The following is a 25,448-nucleotide window of genomic DNA, read 5'->3' as shown; positions in this document are numbered from 1 at the left end:
GGATTATCCTTCAACCCATTACCCATTGCATATGGATTATCTGTGTAGATCCTTCAAGCCATCGGCGTGGATATCCCCTTTATTTTGCTGTGACATCTTTGCTCTCTTTACAATTGCTCTTTTGTTTCAGTTTCCATTGAAGCCTGTTGGTTACATTGTTACATGTTTTAAATTTAACTTATTACTGTTTTAACTTGTTTTTTATTTACTACAATGGGAAAGAAACACTCCCTGATTTCTTACTGTATCCAGTAGAGCCCCCAAAATCCCGGCTCAACTGTGAGCTTTGGCTGTTGTTATTGTTTAGTTTCATATTATCAACAAATCCAATGAAAAGACCTGAACCAACAATGTGTTCGTCTGTTTGTCGGAATGTTCTGAGATCTCTACCCTGTCTCTCAGAACCCATTGGTTCCTACTGAAGATGTAAAGCTTTGAGCCCTTTTTTTAAACGTGTCTTTAGTCATTTCCGAACGCAGCTGGTTACTGTGGTTTGTAACAAACATTACTCAGAAAGGAGGATTAATCCACATTTGGGGCTCTGGTGAGTATTTGTGCAGCAGGATGGTGTGTGTGGGATTGAGTCAAATTAAAGTTCTGTGAGTGTGTTCATGGTAACGAAGGAACATGTGACCCAGTGCAACCGTGTAACTCGTGTGTTTGAATGGTTTGTGGAGAACGAAAAGGAGCTCTCTCGCACAGAGGAAGAAGATCTAGCAGCCATTGATATACACACACAATTTAGGACGGTACTTTTTACTGGGAAGGTCTGTGCATGAGATTTGTTCATGATATACAGTGGGTACGGAAAGTATTCAGACCCCTTTAAATTTTTCACCCTTTGTTTCATTGCAGCCATTTGCTAAAATCGAAAAAGTTCATTTTTTTTTCTCATTAATGTACACTCAGCAACCCATCTTGACAGAAAAAACCAGAAATGTAGAACTTTTTGCAAATTTATAAAAAAAAACAACTGAAATATCACATGGTCATAAGTATTCAGACCCTTTGCTCAGTATTGAGTAGAAGCACCCTTTTGAGCTAGTACAGCCATGAGTCTTCTTGGGAATGATGCAACAAGTTTCTCACACCTGGATTTGGGGATCCTCTGCCATTCTTCCTTGCAGATCCTCTCCAGTTCTGTCAGGTTGGATGGTGAACGTTGGTGGACAGCCATTTTCAGGTCTCTCTCCAGAGATGCTCAATTGGGTTTAGGTCAGGGCTCTGGCTGGGCCAGTCAAGAATGGTCACAGACTTGTTCCGAAGCCACTCCTTTGTTATTTTAGCTGTGTGCTTCGGGTCATTGTCTTGTTGGAAGGTGAACCTTCGGCCCAGTCTGAGGTCCTGAGCACTCTGGAGGAGGTTTTCTTCCAGGATATCTCTGTACTTGGCCGCATTCATCTTTCCTTCAATTGCAACCAGTCGTCCTGTCCCTGCAGCTGAAAAACACCCCCATAGCATGATGCTGCCACCACCATGTTTCACTGTTGGGATTGTATTGGGCAGGTGATGAGCAGTGCCTGGTTTTCTCCACACATACCGCTTAGAATTAACGCCAAAAAGTTCAATCTTGGTCTCATCAGACCAGAGAATCTTATTTCTCATAGTTTGGGAGTCCTCCATGTGTTTTTTGGCAAACTCTATGCGGGCTTTCATATGTCTTGCACTGAGGAGAGGCTTCCGTCGGGCCACTCTGCCATAAAGCCCCGACTGGTGGAGGGCTGCAGTGATAGTTGACTTTGTGGAACTTTCTCCCATCTCCCTACTGCATCTCTGGAGCTCAGCCACAGTGATCTTTGGGTTCTTCTTTACCTCTCTCACCAAGGCTCTTCTCCCACGATTGCTCAGTTTGGCTGGACGGCCAGGTCTAGGAAGAGTTTTGGTCATCCCATACTTCTTCCATTTAAGGATTATGGAGGCCACTGTGCTCTTAGGAACCTTGAGTGCTTCTTTTGTAACCTTGGCCAGATCTGTGCCTTGCCACAATTCTGTCTCTGAGCTCCTTGGGCAGTTCCTTCGACCTCATGATTCTCATTTGTTCTGACATGCACTGTGAGCTGTAAGGTCTTATATAGACAGGTGTGTGCCTTTCCTAATCAAGTCCAATCAGTTTAATTAAACACAGCTGGACTCCAATGAAGGAGTAGAACCATCTCAAGGAGGATCAGAAGAAATGGACAGCATGTGAGTTAAATATGAGTGTCACAGCAAAGGGTCTGAATACTTATGACCATGTGATATTTCAGTTTTTCTTTTTTAATAAATTTGCAAAAAGTTCTACATTTCTGTTTTTTTCTGTCAAGATGGGTTGCTGAGTGTACATTAATGCGAAAAAAAATGAACTTTTTCGATTTTAGCAAATGGCTGCAATGAAACAAAGAGTGAAAAATTTAAAGGGGTCTGAATACTTTCCGTACCCACTGTAAATAAAGAAATATAAATTGGCAGCCATAACTGTAAGTTCAGCACATTAGTAAGCTGAGAGGAGACAGAAACAAAATGGAGTGTATCTGTAACAATCAATGTGTAACATAAGGTTCATATGAACTTCTACACAATGTTCCCTTAAGGGAGTCAAAAGAACAATCCTGCCTAATATAATATTCTGTGTAATATGTGCTGTATATTTGTGTGTTATGGCATGTATTATGAGGCTGTGCAGAAATGGCAAACAGGAGGATGTGTATTTCAGGGTTCCCATGCTAATGTTTTACTGTCAAATTCCAAAAGGTTTCTGATGCTCTTACAGAGCTTCATACCAAACAGTCTTCACTGCACTACTGTTGTATAACGCTGTTTACATTAACACCTGCTTACACCGAAAATTCCTTTTTGGATTCACAAACTGCAGCTGACCTTCCATTTTAGTTTCTAAACTGCTTCAACAGAATTATTTTCCAAAACTTCCAGGACTGGACAATAACTGCAGGTCGTTCAGGACTGTGGAAACCCTGTTTGTTTGCCCAGACGTTATCACCTCTTCCATCACAGAGCACACCCGCGCTAGTGGTACACAATAATGGATGTCACACACACTTGATTCAATCACAGAAGTGTTGTTCTAGTTTCTGCTTTTGCAGCTTCCTTTGTTTATTAGTATTTCAGGCTTGTCTACTTTTCTCTTTTTGTTGTAAGAAGCCAAAGTAGGATCTTTGTTTGCTTGCAGGCAGTTTCTGCCAGACACCATTTGACATTTTAAATGTGTTATTACAAAACGTGATTGTACTGTTGTGTATTGTATGTCGGAGAAGTGTTATGTATGCATATTTTAAATAAAGTTTTCAGGGTTTTAAAATGTAAGTTACTTTGAAATGTCCCTCCCTTGATCTATTCTTAGTACAGTATTACTATAACTATGATTAAATATGTTCGTCAGAGCTCTTTCCATGACTAAGAGGAGACGTCCTTAAATGCTGACAAAAGACGAGACTAAACTGGAGTTTTGAGAAATAAAAACTTTACCATAATCTCTCTTTATTTTCATCACCTTCCAACTCTCTGAAGATTAATCAAATATCAGTCAACCGTTTTATCATCAGACAATGACAAGATTGCGTCTTATATGGAAAGAGTTAAATTGTGTAAGGTTTAAGCTTTAAAGAAATGAAAAATGTTGCAATGTAAAGTCATCAACAGTCTATCAATTTAACGGTTATCTAAAAACGTTTTCATAAACACAGACCTCACTTTCCTCAACAGACTGTAAGAATAAAGTTAACTTGAAGTAACTAAAGTTAATTTGAAGATTTCTACAGAATAGTTTGTCCATGGTATAATCCTGTTACTGTTTTAGGAAATGATAATCTTTTTAGTTAATCCCAATCATTTTAAACCTGAAGTTTGTTGAGGTTTGCTGTTTTTTTTACATTGAGATTATAACAACCTAACATAGTGAGTTTCTTAGTTTCTTTCAGCTAGAGAATTGTGTTCTTATAATCAAAGACCTTCCAGAGATTGATCGACAAGATTTGGGAAAGAAAGAAACACGGTGACAAAACGACTAAAATGATAGAACGGTTGACAAAAAAAGGATTTACCACGAAGCTAAAAGTGGATAATAGGAAGAAAAAGTGGACATGCTTCAGATAAACAACTTGTCTTTAATTTTTATTTATTAAACCCCCCCCTCTCCTCAAAAAAAGCCCCACACTGCATAAGACAGTTAAGTGTGAATCAGACATAAACTTGTCGACCCCAACTGAAGAGAGAAATGGCTCCAGAATACCTGCACACACAAAACAGAGCAGCTGTGGGTCGCTGAACAGTCATGACTGCTCTGACTACACTCAACCAAATAAAGAGCACATGCAGACCTCTGTCGTCCCAGAGAAACACTGAGACACTTACTGATCGGAGGATTATCCGACTTTGACATACAATGTGTTCAATGCCAAGGTCATTCAGTAAACACAACATCAGTGCATGACTGAGGTCACATCACATTGTTCAATTCAAACCGCCACTCATACGATATTTTCTTTCCAGACTGAATAGAAGAACCTTTTTAAACATTTGAGCCTGAGTTTAGACAGTATCCAGCTCTGTGAGCCTCATCCTGACTGACTCAGTGCAGCACCGCGTCACTAAAACGGACCAATCACGGGCTGAGCTGTGTTAGTGATTGGGATGGAGTAAGATACAGGGAGTCAGAATAGGCTTACTGATGCAGCATGCAGCTTACAGAGTTTTCTCTGCACTTCAACACCATCATAAACCTCCTATTTCAGCATTTCATTTTGTAAACTTTTGAGACGTTGACCAAATATCATGTGAACTGGAGAAGTTCAGAAAAATAGAGGAGCACTGGACTACACAGACTAAAAAGACTACCTCCATCAGCAGGTGACTGTAAATATGCACATCCAGACTGACGAAGAGGATGACAATGATGTTGATCACTTGGCATGTGCCTCAGTCAGCAGATCAACAGAACGTGGAGATTTTGAAACGTGTTCCTAAGGTTCAGGGGGAGCGCTTGTCTAACACACTGTACACTTTATTTAATGACTTTTTCTCAACCGATGGTATTTGTAAGTTAATTTGTTTAAATCATTTTATCTTTAATGTTTTTGGTTTCAAAATGAAGTTAATTGCAAATGGCACTAAAGGATTACTGTACTTCGAGGAGAAATAAAGGAACAATTGTATTAAAAGATACCCTTATGACTAAAAGGTCAATCATATTTAACATACTGAGTCGGCCGAGCGGTCACTAATAAGGAATGTCTGGAGTGATGTTGTCAGACTCTGCTAAGCTACAGGTGACAGCAGACTGTAGATCACTGAGTGTAATGGCCTCAGTCTGCTTCTGGCAAATAAAACACTGAACAGTGCACCATGTCCTTCTAACAGCCTCATAAACTGATTGAAGCAGTCGTGTGGAGTGACGCAACAGTAGTTGAGAAGCCTAAAGTTGATTAACGGCCAGCTACAGAAGAAGATGATCAGCAGCAGGTCAATGCAATAAAGCAAGCAGACATGCTCTAGCGGTTGAGTAATTCAGATTAAAAACAAGAATGAGGAGAAAATGTGACCTAGTTGAATGATTGTTGGTGCCAGACAGGGTTGTTGAAGTATATACTGATCTTGATTTCCACCACAACAGTCTCTGGAGGTCACAGAGAAAAAACCTCCAGTGAGTTACATATGCTGGAGAGTATCTGTGAGCACACATTGCATGGAACCGCTGCAGCAGAGGACCACAGCAGGTTCCAGTCCTTTTCACAAGAGGACATCATTTGGTTTGAGGTTTGAAGCACCATTGGCATTTTTCTAAATGTGGCTTTGGTGGATCAACACGCTCAAGAATTCCACCTTAATTTCAGATAGACAGAGAATCATTACTCAGTGCTGTGCTTGGTTATATCAGACTTATTTACAAGTTGTTTCTGCTCATCTCTGCTCTAGGAAGACTACTTGCTCACTTTACTGAGAAAATATTTCTTACAGCCACTATGTTAGTGTTGTTTTTACTCACTATTGCATATAGAGGTTGAAAAGATACCTCATTAGTTATCCCCTCACAATATCACACTGCGCTTGTTGTAGGAGATTTTTGCATGATGGTACTGAAGTGCTAAATGGTTAAATGTCAACCTCAGTATTCAATTGAAAACTCTGGGAAACTGACAACACAAATAACAGCGTGGATCAGTAATCAGTGACAATAAACTTCCTCTCTCTGCTGTTCAGAAAGATTGTATGCATACAGTATAGGAGCAGGATGTGAGGGGGAGACGGCAAAGCCTGGACGTTGGAATCTGACAGCCCGATGGCTGCTTCAGTCGTTGATCAGAGCCAGGATCATGCTGGACAAACAGGGGAGGGAAATATATATGTTAGGGTCAATGACAATAAATCTTCTAAAATGATCATTTTAAAAAGTATTTTCAAATTGGATGGAATGCATATTTTTGTGTGTGGACCAATGTTGTTAAACGAGTCTCATTTGTTAAACAACTTTTCAAAGTGGTTATCCGATTTTACATTTTAAATGATAAAAAATAATGATACAAATATACAAATGGATACATGCAATACAATAGCTATTAACATTATAGTTATCAACTATTTGGTCACTTAAACCTTTTATTTATTGCTCTAAATTAATGTTTTATCTGGTTGCACCACCTGACATTTACAAGTTGTGCCACCTGACAACATTAATAATGACAGGATTATGGCTGAATAATTGCCTTTAAAAAGTCTCTATTGAAGTTAAAGTAGTAAATATTTCATAGTATCATAGTCATCATGTTCAGTAAATAGCAACTAGAATAGGCTACAGTGCAATGGATGATTAGATGAACAGACTGTAATGGATTGATTGGGAAACAATTAAGTCTTATTTTGATACATTCATAAAGAAACACCAGCTCAAGACAAAAAAGAAAAACTTATTCTCATACTCAATCAAATGTATTTACATTAAATTACATACCATTAAATTAAAGGCATAACAACTGGAATGCAACACTAGTTCATACTAAATACAGCAATACTTAGTCGAAACTGATTTAAATAACACTTGAATGACTTTGGAACAAGTGACAAAATACTTCAAAACATTTTGAGCCTTGTAAGGTACGTTGACCTCGCATGGTTCAAAATGTTTTTGAAATATTTTGGTGTACAGTATTTTCAGGTGTGTGTACTAAAGCTGTCCCAGTCATGAGTGAGCCGTGTGTGTTGTGAATTAAGAGGCTCTGAGATCACATGGAACTCCTCCAAGTGTAATAAGAAAATAATTATTTAAAAACCTGAAAGGTCTGAATACTGTATAAAAGTAAGAACTGCAGGCCATGTTTGTTGTTTACCTTCATAATGATAGTTTTGGGGAGTGTCTTTGGAGGGAGGCCTGAAGGGACGGACTGTCAGAGATGGAGAATTGGACACTTTCCTGCTAGTCTGGTCTAGAGCTGCTGTTTTCAATGGAAAAGACTTGGCAACACTGGGCTGTTTGTTTGGGTTGGATAACTTTTAAAATCTACCATACCTTGTGTTAGTTTCTCATCTTTACCAACCCTGCCTTTAACTTAAAACAATTAAACGATTTAAAAATTCAGTAAATAATCTTAGAGCTTGAAATATAATATCATATAGTGACATTCCTTGCGATTGCGCCACCTGACTTTTGCAACTTTTTTCATATTATTCAGGCATCTACTTTGACTCCTGTTTTAGTTCTTGTTAACAAAACCATACATTTCATTTTTAAATACAATAAAAAGTTTTATAATATGACATTTTTCTAGTTTAACATTGGTTGTACCACCTGACATGGAAAGTGTACCAGCCAACCTGTAAGTTAAAAGTAGCTATTTTTTATCAATATTTGAGAGAGATCTTAAAAGATTTTCACTCAGCCATAAAAGTTAGTTGAGATCCTCTTGATGATGCTATAGCCTGGTAACTATTGTGTACTTTAATATTAAAATACAAGTCACATACAGTGGATATAAAAAGTCTACCACCCCTGTTAAAATGCCAGGTTTTTGTGATGTAAAAAAATGAGACCAAGATAAATCATGTCAGAACTTTAATGTGACCTATAACGTGAACAATTCAATTGAAAAACAAACTGAAATCTTTTAGGGGAAAAATTAAAAATTAAAAAATAAAATAATGTGGTTGCATAAGTGTGCACACCCTCTTATAACTGGGGATGTGGCTGTGTTCATAATTAACCAATCACATTCAAACTCATGTTAAATAGTAGTCAGTACACACCTGCCATCATTTAAAGTGACTCTGATTAATCCCAAATAAAGTTCAGCTGTTCTAGTAGGATTTTCCTGACATTTTCTTAGTTGCATCTTACAGCAAAAGCCATGGTCTGCAGAGAGCTTCCAAAGCATCAGAGGGATCTCATTGTTGAAAGGTATCAGTCAGGAGAAGGGTACAGATATACCATGGAACACAGTGAAGACAGTCATCATCAAGTGGAGAAAATATGGCACAACAGGGACATTACCAAGAACTGGACGTCCCTCCACAATTGATGAAAAGACGAGAAGAAAACTGGTCAGGGAGGCTTCCAAGAGGCCTACAGCAACATTAAAGGAGCTGCAGGAATTTCTGGCAAGTACTGGCTGTGTGACAACAATCTCCCGTATTCTTCATATGTTTGGGCTATGGGGTAGGGTGGCAAGACGGAACTAACATTCATACACATACACCGCAGAAACAGCCTGCGGGAGCAATTTGCGGTTAAGTATCTTGCCCAAGGACACATCGACATGGACTTCCGGAGCCAGGGATCGAACCGCCGATCCTCTGATTGGGGGACGACCCTGCTCTCCACTGAGCCATAGCCACCCTCGCAATCTGACAGATTTGGAGCGCTTTTGCAAAGAAGAGTGGGCAAATATTGCCAAGTCAAGATGTGCCATGCTAATAGACTGAGTGCTGTAATAAAAACAAAAGGTGCTTCAACAAAGTATTAGTTTAAGGGTGTGCATATTTATGCAACCAGGTTATTGTAAGTTTTTTATTTTTTATTTTTCCCCTAAAAGATTTCAGTTTTATTTTCAATTGAATTGTTCACGTTATAGGTCACATTAAAGGCAGAAAAAGTTCGGACATGATTTATATTTGTCTCATATTTTTACATCACTAAAACCTGGCATTTTAACAGGGGTGTGTAGACTTTTCATATCCACTGTATCTACATATCTGACATTTAAAGCATGCAAATTGTTGGACAAAAGATTTTAAATTGTCTAAATTGCTTTGAACTACAGGTATTTGTAAAAATTTGGTTCATTTGAAAGATTGCAACAATAAAACCATGCCATTTCATTAATTTATAATCATTAAAATATATATTTTTTAATAGTTTTTTTGGTCTGTTTATTTGCGCTGCCCCCATTTTCAGGGTTTGAGATGCCAAAACATAAAAAATATATATTATTTGAATGTACTGATAATGTGTTCAAACTCAATAGCTTTTATTGAATGAAATGATATATGTCATGAATTAATAAAATTATTCTAAAAGGAAATAATGGGCTCGGACACAGAAATATGGACGTCATGTCATTGACCCGTTAATACAGAACTGACCATGTACAGCCGCCCCACTTATTCAGGCTGTAAACTGGTTGCTGAAGGACTTGAACATGTCACTAAACGTCAGTGTGTTTGTGGATGCTTTTGCTCTTACCTATACAAATAGATAAAGAAGCAGAGCAGGTGGTAACCCAGTTTAATCATGGCCTCCTTCATGTGGGACTTGAGCTGACCTCGGTTGTGGATCTCAGTGGGGTCAAACACGCCCATGTTTCCCATTGGAACTTTCACATACCTGCAGGGACAGGGACAGGAAGAGAGTGATCACAGGAGCCTGACATCACAGGAGCCTGACAGCACCGCCAGTGCGTGCGGTGCTGTCAGAGACCAACTCTGTGACGCTGCGATAGGGATATCATCTTCACAGACTATCTTCATTATGTTGTGTCAAAATATAACATGACATAATAGTGTCTGTAAACCAACCCAGTGAAAGAAATACTAGTAACATCTAATATATAAGTTGGTCCTGCTCATTGATTTGCTTTCATTGGTCTAATTCCCTCGGAGATATTAAAGGAAACGGCATAGCTAAATATCTCGTCAAACAGAATATATTTGTTTATTTATATACACTGTATTTATATACACTGTAGTAGGACAGAGCAAGGGCTGCAGTATGAGCATACCTATAAATGTTCCATGCTGCTACAGGCAGGTTGAGGAGGAAGATGAACCAGTGCATCGAGACCAACATCAGCATAGTGGAGAGACATTGGCCGACCATCTCTGGAATGACCCACTGGAAAAGCAATACCAAACACAAATATCAAAATCAGAGATCAAAATACAAACAAACTCTCTGTGGCATCTGTATGAAATTACATAGAAGTCAGATTAAGCAATTGCATAGCATGTGGTATATACATAAAAACAAGTCAATAGCAAATACATAAATCATCATAAATAAGAGAGGAGTAAAAATCTTTGAGGTATATGAGTAATGACTTACTTTGTTTAGCTTGGAGCAGCAGGCTCTAGCGTTGATATAGTCACATTCTAGATCAGACAGGGTGATTATCTGAGCTTTAAGTCAAGGTGCCACAAACTGCTGAGAATCTTGTTGAATGAAGAAAATCTATTTTCCATGTCAACATCCTCAATCCCTGCTTCTATCAGCTCCATTCAACTGGACGCTGAAAGACATGACAGACAAGATGTTCTACTTATGTGATTACGAGACAGAAGAAACACAATGGAATTTGCACTGTACTGCCACTTTAAAGTGACAACCATGTATAAAGTGCATAAAAGGATATAGACATACACTTTACACAGGACCACACAATCTAGTTCATTAGGTTGTTCTTATCATTACTTTTGTAATGTGTTTTACTCCATCGATGGTTTATTGCACACTTAAGCCAAGAACACAAAGCGAATTCCAATACAAGATCTGCCACAGTACAGTTTTGACATGGTTATTAAGATAAGTGTTAATTTAAGCTTGTGGTACATTGGTTAAAGAAAGAAGTTGGAATAACTTTTTATGTTAAAAATAACCTCATGGTCATTAGTAATGGCTTTCAACACATTCAACAGTCACGTATTTGGGCGTAGAAGTACGCTTAAATGTTCTTTTTTTATTTCCCGTTTATTAAAACCTTTTGTTTTAACGTTAGCAGTTACTCTGGCGCTAAAACAGCTTCATCTCTAACTACCTAGTTTACGATAGCCTGTCACTGACTGTAACGTGAACAAGGCGGCTAACCGGTTAGCTAGTTAGCGTTAAAGTAATGGAATTAATAGGAGTTTTCGGCCGGCTACCCACTATAACCAATTATCTCGATGTCCGCAAAAAAACACACATTTCCGAAAAGGATACAAAGTACACCGAGAGGAAAATAAGTGCACAGCAGTCCACAAGTGACAGAATGAACACTGCCGCTTCCATTTTTCTTTTTCCGTCAGTGATTTGCTTTCATTTCCGGCCAGTTCTCGATCCTGTGCTGCCCACAGTGACGGACAGTTTATCGCAGTACTGCCAACTAGCGGATTGGAATGGAGCCCCCGAAACCGAGATGAATGACAATCATATAAGAATATCAAAAGTAATTCTATTAAATTTGATATGAAAAAATAAAGTACCATAACATAATAAATAAACAATGACATTACGATCATGTTCAATCAGGGGCTGCCGAAAATAATTAATTAAAACATAAACTTGATTGCAGCTAGCATTCTCACCTAACTGCAAGAGGGGTCCGGGTTCGATCCCTGGCAGGACGGCCCTTCTGTTTGGAGCTTGTCTCCCCCCGACCTTAACAAGGATAAGCGGTTAGGGATAATGGATGGATGGATGGATGGATGGATGGATGGATGGATAAGATTGTCCGCTCAGTAATTTGATTTATTTGAAAAATGTGAATGTTTGGGAAGAACTTCCCTTTTGTGTGTGAAATGTATTTGTGTAGTGATAATTACCATAGGCATAATTATTGAAGAATATCCAGTCTTGTTATAAACAGACTGCTCGTTCAATGTCTTGCCCAAGGACACTTCCACCAGTGGTTTGGATTAAACTGCCGAACATCTGATCAGTGGACAACCCACTCTACCCCCTGAGCTACAGGCACCCCATACATCTGTCAACTTTATCCCTTCCAATTTAGAACATGGCACTTGAACATTAACATTTTGGTAGATTATGCCCCTTCAATTAGTTCAGTTCCAGTTCTCTTTATAAAGACTTTTATTGCTAACAATGACATTCCTACTTCTGCTCCCTCTAAAGTAGTAGTATTTCTCTTTAAAAGTAGTGGTGATTATTTTTCCTTTATTGGCCATGTATGCATATGCATACAAGGAATTTGGTTTCTTACGCTCACTGGTACACAAAAACAGACAAATAAACAAAAACAAGGAGATCCAAGAAGAACAAAGAATAAACATTTAACATTTAAATATTTTGTACACATTTCTTTACAAAACACAACATTAACAAGGAATGGAGTGGAGCTGATGACAGCCTAACCTGGCTCATTATGTCACTGAACCAGCATTGGTGCCAAGATGGTATTCTGACAAAAAGAGCTACCCGCTCACAATGACCTACAAGTGGCTCATCCTGTCTAGTCTGATGAACCTCTATACTTGTAGCAGTTGAGTAGAGAGGCTCATTCTGGCCTACGATCTCTGTAAGTTATAGCTGTGTCCTCTTGAATTTTATTTCGCCTCTGAAACACACTGCGCATGCACACATTGTGTTGGTAGGTCATTCAGAGCAGTCGCTGTATTTATCCAAACACCAGAGGTATTCTATATTTATGTGATTATAATAGTGTATCATAGTTATTAATAGCTAACAACCATCAAACTGTTAATGCTATTTGATAATATGCAGGTGTGATAAAGTTAGCCAGCTGTCCCTTTAATGTTTTATATTATTTTCAGGAGGTGGCGCTCACTACCAAATTTTAAATACCTCTATAAATCTGGACCTTTTTACCAGCTCTTGCTAAATTAGAATGGTGTCACGATTGCGTAATGACCCTTCCTTCTTTTATATATTTCTTGCACAGCCACTGGAGCTGGACATAATTAAACACACACCTCATAAAAATGACTTTGGAGTAACGAAAGACAAAAAATGGGTCATATGTAAGACCTTAAACTTTGACTGTAAAAATTGAGATGGGGAGTTTGGGTGTGGCAGGGGTGAGGGGAGAGAATCCATAGCTCATGGGGTCCCTGGGTATCACAGTATACAGGGGAAATGTAAGCCCCTTGGTTATTGTAGAGTGCAGCATATATTGATATGATGACAAGAGCCCAACAAGATATGCCAAGAATGTGGTTTCGAAATACGACATAACAATCCTGGTTATGAGAATCCATCCTGCCTCTCCTCTCCCATGATGGCAAACTCCAGTTTAAAAAATAACTTTAAAGGACTCAGTGGAAGAATATAGCCAAAATGATGATTTCAACTTTTCATAAAACTGTTAAAGATGGATTATACACTTACAGTGATCTCCGTATGAATGATGAGGTCTGTGAGGGTTTTGAACTCTCTGGGGAACTCAGGGCACTGCTCAAAAGACACAGACCTACCTCAGTCAAAAGTCCCACTGACTTAACTGTTGGTTGCTGAACTGACTGTGTGTGTTAAAAAAGGTATACAAGGTGTGTTCATGTAGTTTTTGAAAGATGAGCTGGCCCACAATAATATTTTTACTCAGCTAAATTGTTGCTCATGCACAATACCAAATATGATGAAAGCTGGTTCAACAGAACAGGGACTGACCCTGCTGTCACTCATAAGGAAGTGGGCAGGACTGCAGGGGAGAATATGAGAATAGTAAACTGAAGGAGGAAGCAAGAGGGAATTTTTTTTTAGCCTAGTGACAAGGTTGAAAAAGGAGAGTATCACTCTGCTGGAGCTAAATAATTGCATAGAATAAGTTAGAAGAGAGGGGAGAGGAGAAAAGGAGTTCAGACACGAAACACAGTAGAGAAGACAGCGGTATGGCCTGGGACACTCTAGTAATCTATTTGAACATAACACTTAACCTTATCATTCTGGAAAGAGGAGATGCCACTGAGAAGGATACCAGGGTTCCGGGAGCTACAGCCCCTGGAGGAATAATCATCGGAGGAATCTTTCCCATTCATGAAGACGTAGACAAAGAGAACCACTCATTTGCACCGCAACTACAGCCATGTATCAGGTGGGATCATTCAACCCAATGCAATAAATGATATACAGACCACCTTTTTCACTTTTCCACTTCACATTTCACCTAATCTTAAGAAGAGAGTTTAGTCCTGTGAGTAACCAGGAGATAAAATCTTAAAATAACCAATATTCTTCAGTGGTTGAAGAAGTTATGAGAGCCTTTACTTAAAAAGTAGAAATAGTACAATTAAAATAAATAAAAGTAGTCCTTCACTAGAAAATGATATAAAACTGTATGTATTTGTGACACTGCTTGTATTGCTTAATTTTCATAAACTGGTGATATGCTTGTTTGTAAAATCATACTCTATATAACTGTATATAACTATGAATTATACAAATGTAGTGTAGTAAAATTACAACATTTCATTCCGAAATGTAATGAAAACAAAATTAGAAAAAAAAAAATAATTAACAGGATTTAGCAGTCTAAAATTGAAATACTAACTAAACTACAACATCATTCTTACGTACAATACTTAACGAAAGGAAATTAGCGATAGTATTTCCACACAGAAAAGAAAAATGTCATCTACAGTATACCAATTATGATGAGAACAAACTGAGGAACTGTGTTTTACATGTTATCTTTTAATAACTTCATTTTTATCAGAAGGTCTTGAAATGCAAATGATACTTAACTCTCTTCAATACTGCTAGTATCAGTTCTGCGTGTATCACATCTGTGCTGTATTCATTATTTGATGATGACGCTGTACTGTTGGCACAGGTTTCAAGAAAGAGGCTTGGTGAGGGCACTGGCTATGATCAATGCTATAGAGGTCATGAATAAATCCCCTCTGCTTGCCGATGTTAACATCACTCTGGGCTACCGCATCCTGGACTCCTGCTCTGATGTCAGCACAGCTCTGAAAGCCACAGCAGACTTCACCCAACAAACTGACTGCTACACCCGAAGCAACACTTGTGGGCAGCCAGTCATGGCTGTTTTAGGGGCCTCTTCCTCTGACACATCCATCTCCATTGCCAGGCAACTGACTCTCAAGATGATCCCTCAAGTAAGTAGTGAGAAACATAAAGACGCTGTACACTTAGTGAGGGTGCGGGTAGGAGTCCAGCATTTGATTGACACAGTGTTGGCTGTTACAACGAATTAACATTGCACCACAGATGAACAGGAACATAACCAGTTGAATACTCTAAGAGTGGAAGTTTTTTGGGGGACAGTGATCAGATAATGATCACATTTATTGCCTTATTGGAAATGACCTGCACGTTCACATCATTTTACTGTATTCTAACTCTTTTCTGGCAATGTGATGATGTGTACATTTACTGTACATATTTTTTTTTCTATTAACATATAGACATTAAATATATTTTTAATTATTAATTACTGTTATTCATATAGATACAATTATTACATTTTGAATTATTTAAAAAGTAACAAGCATAAAAAGCAAACGACCACTGATCAGATTTATATTGAATTTAGTATGCATGCTCAAATGAAGCATCATTTGAGCATGGAACTTCATTTTTGACCTTGAGGAACAGTAAATCATCTAAGCTCAAAGGTCCACTCCTAGCTTTTAAACATATCTCAAGGTCTTCCATAAGGACGTGGCGATAGTGCAGGTTCAACTTCAGCCTTATAATATCATGTGGTCAATGATGTTTGGGAGAAGATAACGCATGTCTCTGTTCAAAGATGGCCTTGTTGATCTTTTAACAGCTGTCCACTCTAATAAACTTTTTTCACCAACTTTAAAAAAAAGTCTCATACACATCACAAGACAAACACTCTCATAGTCATTCAGCTTCAGGTTTTAGTCTTTTTAACTTGTCTCCAACAATGAATGTCACTTCATCATAACCAACAGCTGTGTCCAGGTGTTTGGGCCACAGGTATGAGCAGGTCTGGTCTTGAGCAAATCCAATATCTCCATCCATTATCTTAACTGCTTCTCCTGGTGAGGGTCGCAGGGGGTGAAGGGTTCACCCTGGACAGGTCACCAAACTATCACAGGGCTGACACACAGAGACAGACAACCATTCACACACATCCACACCTACGGGCAATTAAGAGTCTTCAATTAACATCAGCTGCATGTCTTTGGACTGCGGGAGGAAGCGGAGTACCTGGAGAGAACCCACGCTGACACGGGGAGAACATGAAAACTCCACATAGAAGGCCGTCTAGCCTGGGAGTTGAACCCGGGAATTGAACCCGGGCCCCTCTTGCTGTGAGGCGGCAGTGCAACCCTTGAGCAAATATTAAAGATAATTATCAATGTCTATAAAACTATATATTTATAAGTAAGATATTGATAAATCTAGTACCTAAATCATATTGGTGCAGTAGCTCAGAAAGGTATTACTGATTTCCAACCCTGGCTGCTGCAGCAAAGGACTTGTTCTATCAGATGAGCTACCTGGACACACAACTTACAATCTTTCCTTACGGGGCATATCCTCCAACACTTATTATAATAACACACAATTAACTATGAATTTGTTTTAAACAAAAAAATACACATTCAGAGAGAAACTCAAAACTTCTGCACAACACACACCTTTGCTCTGACTGAACCAATCTGGTCCAAAACATATATAGAACTTTAAAAACAAATAAATTCAGAACAGGATTATAAGTTACTTATAATGAAGATATCACAAACTGTGGTTTCTAGAGCACCAACAATAATGTTTACAACAGCAAATTAACTATAAAGTCATTAATATTTCACTGAAAACAAATGTAAAATGCTAATGAAATAAATATAATTTCTGATTGAATCTTATAAATGATAGTAATCAATAAAAGAACACAGATATCAGATTGTATCAGTCAGTATCAGTGTCATCTGTCCTTCTGTCCGGAAAATGATTACATCCATCTTTTTTCACAGAGACTGAGCGCCGCATTGCTCAATGTATTTGTTTGAGAGAGAGAGAGAAATGGGGAAGAGAAGGTGGTAGGTGGTCTATTATACTTAATGTTTCTGTAAGTTATTCTGTGTGGCTGTGTAGCAACAAGGCTGTAAAGCCTTACAATGGGTGTGTATTGGATGGAATGTTCAGACCTAAAGCACGTGATGTCATCGCCAGAGTGAGAGGAGCTTCAGAATCTTGTGAAAAAAATATTTTAAAATTGCCAGAATTCCCACAATTTTCACTCTTCAGGCATAATTGTTTTGATCAAATTGTAGATAAACTTGTCCTCGTCACAGCCATAACACCATGGAATCCAACAGTCTTACACATTTGACTCCATGTGCCTGAAAGCAACATGAACTCCAACCAACTGCTCCATTAGACTCCATGTTAAAACAACAATTTCTCAAAGAAAGCAGATGGTACCAGTTTTCTAACCTGCTCTGAAGCTCATATTTTTTAAAACAACAAACATAAAAATTACATCTCTGCGTTCATCAGAAGATAACAATATGTTTTCCATTGGAATTATGGTTTTACGATTGTAGGTAAGAGTTTGACAGCTAGTTTTGTTCAAAATCAGTGTCTGCTCTCACCTATCTTAATTAGTCCACCCAGGTGCTCCCTCACCATGGCAACCATTGACACACGCACAGAAGCATGAGCGCACGCACGCCGTGTGTGTGTGTGCGTGTGACCTATGGCTCTCAAAAACAGAGATGAGAGGAGCGATAGCTCTTCAATCTCAAGTGATCTCGTGGTCACATTTCAAACACCACAAACATAACAAATATATCAACGCGATGGGCAGAGTCTTTTCTCTCTATTGATGATATTATTTTGGCGATTGGACTCAAATATTTTTTCAAAAGTACCCCAAACTAACCCTCATGGTCACATTTTAAACACATACAAACATAGCTTTAAACATGGCTCCACATTATATTTAATTAAAACCAACCAACTGAAGTCTTTGGATAAAAGCGTCTGCTAAATGACTGTAATGTAAGGTAATGTAATGTAATGTCTTGGACAGGAGACACAGTGTAGGGATTTTTGATGCTAGCATGGTGATAGCTTTGGTTAAGCAGGACAAAATGCCTGACATAAGATTGTTTATTGGGATTTAACTCTGTGAGAAAGGCGGCCTTCATGAACTTGGTCATTTGATTGACAGAGAGAGTGTGTGTGTGTGCGTGTATTTCTCTATTTCTCCATTTCTCTCTCTCTCTCTCCCCTTTCTTTCTCTCTCTTTCTCTCTCACTCACGCACCCTCTCTCTTCTTTCAATCTCTCTCCTTCTCTCTCACTCACTCTTTCTCTCTCACCAGATCACTCTCTCTCCTCCTCTCTCACTCTCTCTTTCTCTCTCACTAGAACACTCTCTCTCTTTCTCTCTCACAATCTCTCTCACTCACTCACACTCTCTCTCTCTCTCTCGCTCTCTCACTCACACTCTCTCTGTCTCTCTCTCAATCTTTCACTCTCACTCACTCACCCTCTCTCTCTTTATCTCTCTCTCACTCACTCAACCTCTCTCTCTCTCTTTCACTCTCTTATCTCTCTCACTCACCCTCTCTCTTTTTCAATCTCTCTCTCTTTCTCTCTCACTCACTCTTTCACTCTATATTTCTCTCTCACTAGCTCACTCCCTCTCTTTCTCTCTCACTCACTCATACTCTCTCTCTCTCTCTTTCACTCTCTCTCACTTGCTCACTCTTTCTCTCTCTCTCTTTCTATCTCACTCACTCTCTCACTCTCTCTTACTCTCGCTCTCTCTTTCACTCACTCACACTCTCTCTTTCCCTAATCTCTGTTTCTCTATCTCTCAATGCCTTACTTTCTCTCACACACAATTTCAGGTAGAACCTTCCCTGTGTTATCACCAGTTATGGCCAACAGTAACTCAGCACGACTACTATTAATACTATTATTAATACTACAACAACTTCTTCTTCTACTACTATTGCTGATTCGACTATTTCTTCTACTTAACCACTGATAATACTGCTGCTACGGATACTACTACCACTACTATAACTTCAGCTTCTAAAACTACTACTCTTCTTATGACTGCTTCTTCTACTATTACTACCACCTCTACAGTTTAACAGTTCAGCTTCCAGATTTTTCTTTATTGTATTTCAGCTCTTTGCTTCTTTTGGTGATGCAGTTCAGCTTCCATCTCTGACAGTTTTACAATTCAACTACCAGGTTTTTTCAACAGTGCAGTTCTTGGCTTTTGGGCTTTTTCAGGAAAGTCATTTGAAACTTCCACATTTTCAGCAATGCTCTGTGACTGATTTCAGCTTTCAGCATTCCCACGCATTTTCTGCAGGATTGTATTATTTATGCGTTTGGACTTACTTTTTTTTTCAAATAAAACTCAAATGTACCTCAAATGAACCCCAAACTAACCCTAAATGAACCCCATTGATACAGCTGTCTCAGAACTGTTAATATATGCAATGTCTTTGGGCAGTAGCAGCCACACAGTCAAAGTTTCTTGCGAAATTTTCTTGTTAATATTTATCATTTTAATATCAACAATATGAATGAAGCCCAAACTCTTTGGCCTGAAAAACCCTCTTGCTTAGATATGTTGTGGATATTCAGGCAGATAGGCAGGTGCACTGGTGCACCAGCTTTGCCAGTACAGGGAGTCTCCCCGCATTGACTTGTATCCAAGGATGGAGGAATGTCCCGTAAGAAGTTCTCAACCTCTGTGTCGATGCTGCCAGCTACAGCCATTGCGGAGGCCTGATGCACGACTACAGCTCATGACATGTTGATTGATCGTCTCTGTTGGGCACATCACCTTCAGCCTGTGGTTCGAGGTGGCCACCTCCAAGGCTTCTCCAAGGTTTCACTGAGTCACTACAACATGCTTTGAGAATACACCATTCTATCCATCTACAATGTGATAAGGAGACTACAAGTTCCTCAGGCTATATTTCAGATCAGTATTTGATAGTAGATTGATTAAATTCACATGCTAGATCACATTCTTAACCAATTAGGCAATCATAGATTAATTGGAATTATTCCTACCTGAGAGCCAAGGAGTTGACACCTCGGCGTGAAAACTGATTACCAAAGTGTCCCAATATTAAATCTGAGAGCTACATCAACCAAACCAGAGTATTCATACATTTTTACCAATATTAGAGATAATTAGGCTACAGGGAACACTATGCATCCTAACGTCTTAGACTGTATATGTTAAACGTAAAGCACCCCAAAAAAGACAAAACAACGATTTGTCCCTCACAATGAGTTTATTAGAGGTAAGCAGATATGTGATTGTGTCATTTATGGCAGATCTAGGATCAGTCTTCTATAATACATTTTTGACATAATTAAAATACAATGTATAATAAGGCTGAAAATTATTAAACACCTTGGGATGCTGTGGCTTATAGTTGGACACCCCATCCCACCCCACCCACGCCCACCAGGTCTGTACATTCATGATTATTACTTACTACTTATTTTAATTGGAAAAGACATAACTGCCTTTCTTTTCTCCAGATCAGTTATTCATCAACTGCGGTTATTCTGAGTGATAAGAGCCGCTTTCCTGCCTTCATGAGAACCATTCCTAATGATGAGCATCAGACAGCTGCCATGGTCAGTTTGCTCAACACCTATGGCTGGAACTGGGTGGGAGTAGTTACAACAGACGGAAATTACGGCCAATCAGCTCTTGACCACTTTGTGTCCCAGGCCTCTGGAAAGGGAATCTGTGTAGCCTTCAAATCAATCCTACCTCAATCTGTAACCAGTCAGGATGTCTGCTCTGCTATCGTGCAGACTGCCCGAACCATCTGCAAGAATCCCAAGGTACAGGTGATTGTGTCATTTGCCAAGCCGACTCACATGATGTACCTTTACCAGGAGCTTAAGAATCAGACGCTCAGAGCAGGACAGAACATGGAGACAATGAGAAGAATCTGGGTGGCCAGTGATAGCTGGTCCTCCTCCAGCACTGTAAAAGGAAACATAACTCTGGAGGACATTGGACACGTTGTGGGATTCACCTTCAAAAGTGGAGACATGTCGTCATTCCGTGAGTACTTGACCAGACTGGAGGAAACTGGACATGACAACATGAGGAATAACACTTTCATGCAGGAGTTCTACATGCAGCTCAATGCTAGCAAATATTTTGGAGAGACTGAGCTGGTGTCCAAGGCTGTGAACAGACTTAGAGAACACACTCATGCTGGCACCATCTTCAGTATTGAGATGGCTGTGAGTGCCATCGCTCAAGCTTTGGTGTCTATCTGCAGGAGCAGAGACTGCAGAACACCAGGCAAAGTGCAACCCTGGGAGGTATTTACATACATGAGTGTGTGTGTGTTTGTGTGTGTATGCTTTTCTGTTATATTTCTATGGTCCACATGGGTTCATTTGAGGGTGAGTTAAGAGCTAGGTTTAGATAACAGTTGAGGATTAGGTTTTGGCTGTTGACACATTGATTATGGTACCTTGGTGTACTTACCATCACCAGAGGTTAGAGACAGTTGGCATTTGACAGTCCCAAACTAAAGGGGTGACTGTAGCACAGTGGTAGAGTATGGGCGTCCTTCAATCAGAGGATCGGCAGTTTGATCCCCAGCTCCGCTAGTACATGTCCGCTGTGCCAGCATTGTATGAATGGGTATGAATGGTTAGGTAGTTGGCACCTTGCATGGTAGCCCCTGCCATCAGTGTATGAATGTGTGTGAATGGGTGAATGATGACATGTAGTATTAAAAGCGCTTTGAGTGGTCGGAGGACTAGAAAAGCGCTATACAAGTACAGGCCATTTACCATTTACATTGGTCTCTTTCACACCTCTGGAGATGTTGGAACAAGTGAAGCTAGCTGGGGTCATGAGGTCAACAGGCTGGTCATTTGTAATCAGAGAGCTCAGCTAAACACGCCTTTTCAGCTGGCTGTTAGGTTACTCTTCAAAGACAGGAAGGAATTTCTTTATGGCGGCACTGAAATGCAAACTCTACATTTTTGAAAATACATGAAAATGTTATATGCTCCTCGGTAATTTAATTCTGTTTGTTGTTTAACTGTATTTGTTTTCCATTTTTCTGCTTCTACGGTACTTCCAAATTCCAAAACTAGATTTTTGGAGCATATTGCATCCTAACACACATCCACGCTGGTTTCAACTGAAGATCCCTACTGCTTGAAGTGCATAAAGTTGATTTTCAAATAAAAAAGACCCATCCTAGGGCTCGCAAGGACAATCAGATTCAGCCTGAATTAATTAGTAGGCCTGATCCTTAACAGACCCACTGGGAGAGAGAACACCAAGACGTGTTAACACAATTTTTAAAATGGTAGTGTCATACAAGTTTTGAGCCCTCATTCATTGGATAATTTACACCAGTGCTTGTTCTACTGTCACATCTGAAAATATCTGCTGTGGAAAATGATTATGACACAACACATGGTCAGAGCTGATAGATTGCTGAGATCCACTTGAGTATTAGAAATATTTACACTCAGACTTGAGCCCAGAGGCAATACAACAGGACCCTACCTGACCCAATTAGACTGAAAATACTGTAATTTAGTACAGGTCTGAGGGTGGGTCTCTGTCAGGAGAAGTCAGGTGGACCTGACTCTCATCTCATTGACGGTGTTGTTTGGTTTTAACAATTAGGTACACTTAATGTGTTCAAGCTATTGCGTGAATAATTCATTGTTGATAGAGTACTATGCAGCACTTTGAGGTTAAGAACTACGAAAGGGGACTGGATGCAGTTAACTCATGGTCTTCTCAAGAATAGTCATGCATACAGTAAATACACAATACTGACTTTAAAATGAAATGTTTCACGTCCTGCAGGTGCTGAAAGCTCTGTGGATGCAGGAGTTTAAACTTAGAAAAAAGAGCTATAAGTTTGACAGCAGAGGAGACATCAACCTGGGCTATGATGTGACAATGTGGAGGTCAGATGGAGGGAACATCCATGTTCATAATGTTGTGGCCGAGTATCACCCACACAACAACAAATTCACCCACACCAACCAAAGCTCCAACCAACAAATCCAGAACCTGAAGGTCGGCCCTCATTCAGCTGTCATTTTGTGTACACACACACACACACACACACACACACACACACACACACACACACACACACACACACACACACACACACACACAGAGACCCACCTACACATTCTGCATTGTGTGTGTTTACTCAAAACATTAAGACCAATAAAGCTAACTTAGGCAATACTTAAAAACACTATTCCAGTTTTAAGATACAGTATAGCCAACAATAAATTGTTCAGAATTCAAAATTCAATCAATCTAATTTACTATGTAAGATAAATAAGCTGCAAACAATAAAGTAATCATGGTCTCTTTCTGCTCTCCTCAGCACATCATCTCGAAATGCTCCAATAGTTGCCTCCCTGGACAGTTCAAGAAAACAGCTGAGGGTCAACACACTTGTTGTTATGAGTGCATCAACTGTACTGCAAACTACTACTCTAATAACACAGGCAAGACTGTTACACACACACACACTCACACTCACACACACACACACACACACACACACACACACACACACACACACACACACACACACACACACACACACACACACACACACACAGACTAACAGCCATGCTCTGGTTAGGGGTATTTTTTTGTTAATGAACCTCATTTTGGCATTAAGGTGTGTTTAAGGTGATCATATAATTATATTTTTTAGAATATTAAAGTCCCCTTTGTGCAGTCTTGTTTGTGTTTCCACCACATCTGGGGAACCATGAATATTGGGCAAATTTGTCCACTAACTGATTAGAAATTATAGCTGTGTTTAAAACAATAAAACAAGTTACCTTTGACTTCTAGTTTATCTGGTTATTCTCATCTCATTATGACGCTTACGTTAAAAACAAGGTTAGCTGAAATCTTGGAATTCTTTTTGCATGGAGTCAAATAATTTCCTGTGTGTGATTGTTTTATTCTGTACCTGTGCTTGTGCTCCTTCATCACTGCAGATATGGACCAATGCCTGAGCTGCGACACAAACAAAGAGTGGTCTCCGGATGGCAGCTCCAGCTGCGTCCCTAAAGCCCTGCTCTACTTCTCCTGGCAGGACGGCTTCGCTGTGGTGCTCCTAACATTTTCTGCCCTGGGCATCCTCCAAGCTCTGCTGGTGTCAGCTCTGTTTCTACATCAGCGTGACACTCCTGTTGTGAAGGCTGCCGGAGGGCCATTGAGCCAGGTCATCCTGTTCTCTCTGGTCATCAGCGACATAAGTGCCATGCTGTTTGTAGGCCGTCCCAACAGTTTCCAGTGTAAGGCTCGACAGGTGCTCTTTGGCATCAGCTTCACTCTGTGTGTCTCCTGCATCCTGGTCAAGACCCTACAGATCCTGCTTGCCTTCCAGGTGGAACCTGAGCTGCAGGAGGTTCTGCGGAAGCTCTATAAGCCTTACGTCATCGTTGGCATCTGTGTGGCCGTTCAGGCAGCTACCTGCATCTGCTGGCTGGTACTAAAAAGCCCATTTAATCATGTCATCATTCATCCAACCACTTTGCTGGAGGACTGTCATGAGGGCTCATATTTGGCCTTTGGGGTAATGTTGGGCTACATAGCTGTCCTGGCTTTAGTGTGTTTCATCTGTGCCTTCAAAGGACGCAAATTGCCACAGCAGTACAACGAGGCAAAGTTCATCACCTTCAGCATGTTGCTCTACCTCATATCCTGGCTGCTTTTTGTTCCTGTCCACGTCACCACTTCAGGAGTGTACCTGCCGGCTGTGGAGATGGTGGTCATTCTCATCTCCAACTACGGCATCCTCACCTGTCATTTTTTCCCAAAGTGCTATATAATCCTTTTTAAGAAGGAACACAACACCAAGAGTGCTTTCAGGAAGAATTTGTATGAATACTCCAGCAAAACCACAGACTCCGTCTCTGTGTCTGTTGTAACAAACTGCAGAGACAAGACTAGCTGCACCAGTTTGCGCAGAGGTTCAATCAAACACTGCCTCAGAAGAAGCTCCAGCATATAAACTGCCATTGTTATTAAAAAAAAAGGGTTTTGAGAAATATTTAATTGTACACTTTTTATTGTAAAGATTATATATTGTAAAGATTATATCTGAGCCTCCATTTCTGTGTATTCCAAAGTATGTTAGATGTTTTTTCTTGTAATGTTCCATTTGTTCTAATAAAGATGGATATACTACAAAAAACAAGTCATGGCAACACTAGCCAGAAACCAGAGCATCTAGTTTATTGATCCTCTAACAGGTCTATTCCAGCAA

At 39.6% G+C, this 25,448-nt stretch overlaps 2 protein-coding genes across 3 annotated transcripts; one reads left to right on the top strand and one right to left on the bottom strand.

The window, feature by feature from the left end:
- Positions 1-4,126: 4,126 nt before the first annotated feature.
- LOC129116795 (protein cornichon homolog 4) lies at positions 4,127-11,471 on the bottom strand. 2 transcript variants are annotated; one of them, XR_008533688.1, is made up of 6 exons: positions 11,396-11,471; positions 10,523-10,591; positions 10,200-10,312; positions 9,665-9,805; positions 6,210-6,308; positions 4,127-4,225 (listed from the first exon to the last, which is right to left on the bottom strand). XR_008533688.1 is itself a non-coding variant. In XM_054627503.1 (5 exons), exons 1-5 carry the CDS (start codon positions 11,462-11,464, stop codon positions 6,281-6,283), a joined length of 420 nt encoding a protein of 139 aa, XP_054483478.1. In that variant the 5' UTR covers positions 11,465-11,471; the 3' UTR covers positions 4,127-6,280. The 2 variants fall into 2 exon arrangements, 1 of the variants encoding a protein (XP_054483478.1); XM_054627503.1 differs by having other exon boundaries at positions 4,127-6,308.
- A 2,569-nt stretch (positions 11,472-14,040) lies between these two features.
- LOC129116798 (G-protein coupled receptor family C group 6 member A-like) lies at positions 14,041-25,193 on the top strand. Its single transcript, XM_054627505.1, has 6 exons — positions 14,041-14,243; positions 14,982-15,270; positions 20,680-21,483; positions 23,003-23,218; positions 23,544-23,667; positions 24,175-25,193. The coding sequence occupies exons 1-6, from the start codon at positions 14,041-14,043 to the stop codon at positions 25,191-25,193; spliced, it is 2,655 nt and encodes an 884-aa protein (XP_054483480.1).
- The last annotated feature ends 255 nt before the right edge of the window (positions 25,194-25,448 follow it).

Source organism: Anoplopoma fimbria, unplaced genomic scaffold (genome assembly GCF_027596085.1).
Source record: "Anoplopoma fimbria isolate UVic2021 breed Golden Eagle Sablefish unplaced genomic scaffold, Afim_UVic_2022 Un_contig_9063_pilon_pilon, whole genome shotgun sequence".
In the NCBI taxonomy this organism is placed as follows: Eukaryota; Metazoa; Chordata; class Actinopteri; order Perciformes; family Anoplopomatidae; genus Anoplopoma; species Anoplopoma fimbria.
Note: the sequence above shows the minus strand (reverse complement) of the source record. Positions and strands in the feature narration are given on the sequence as shown.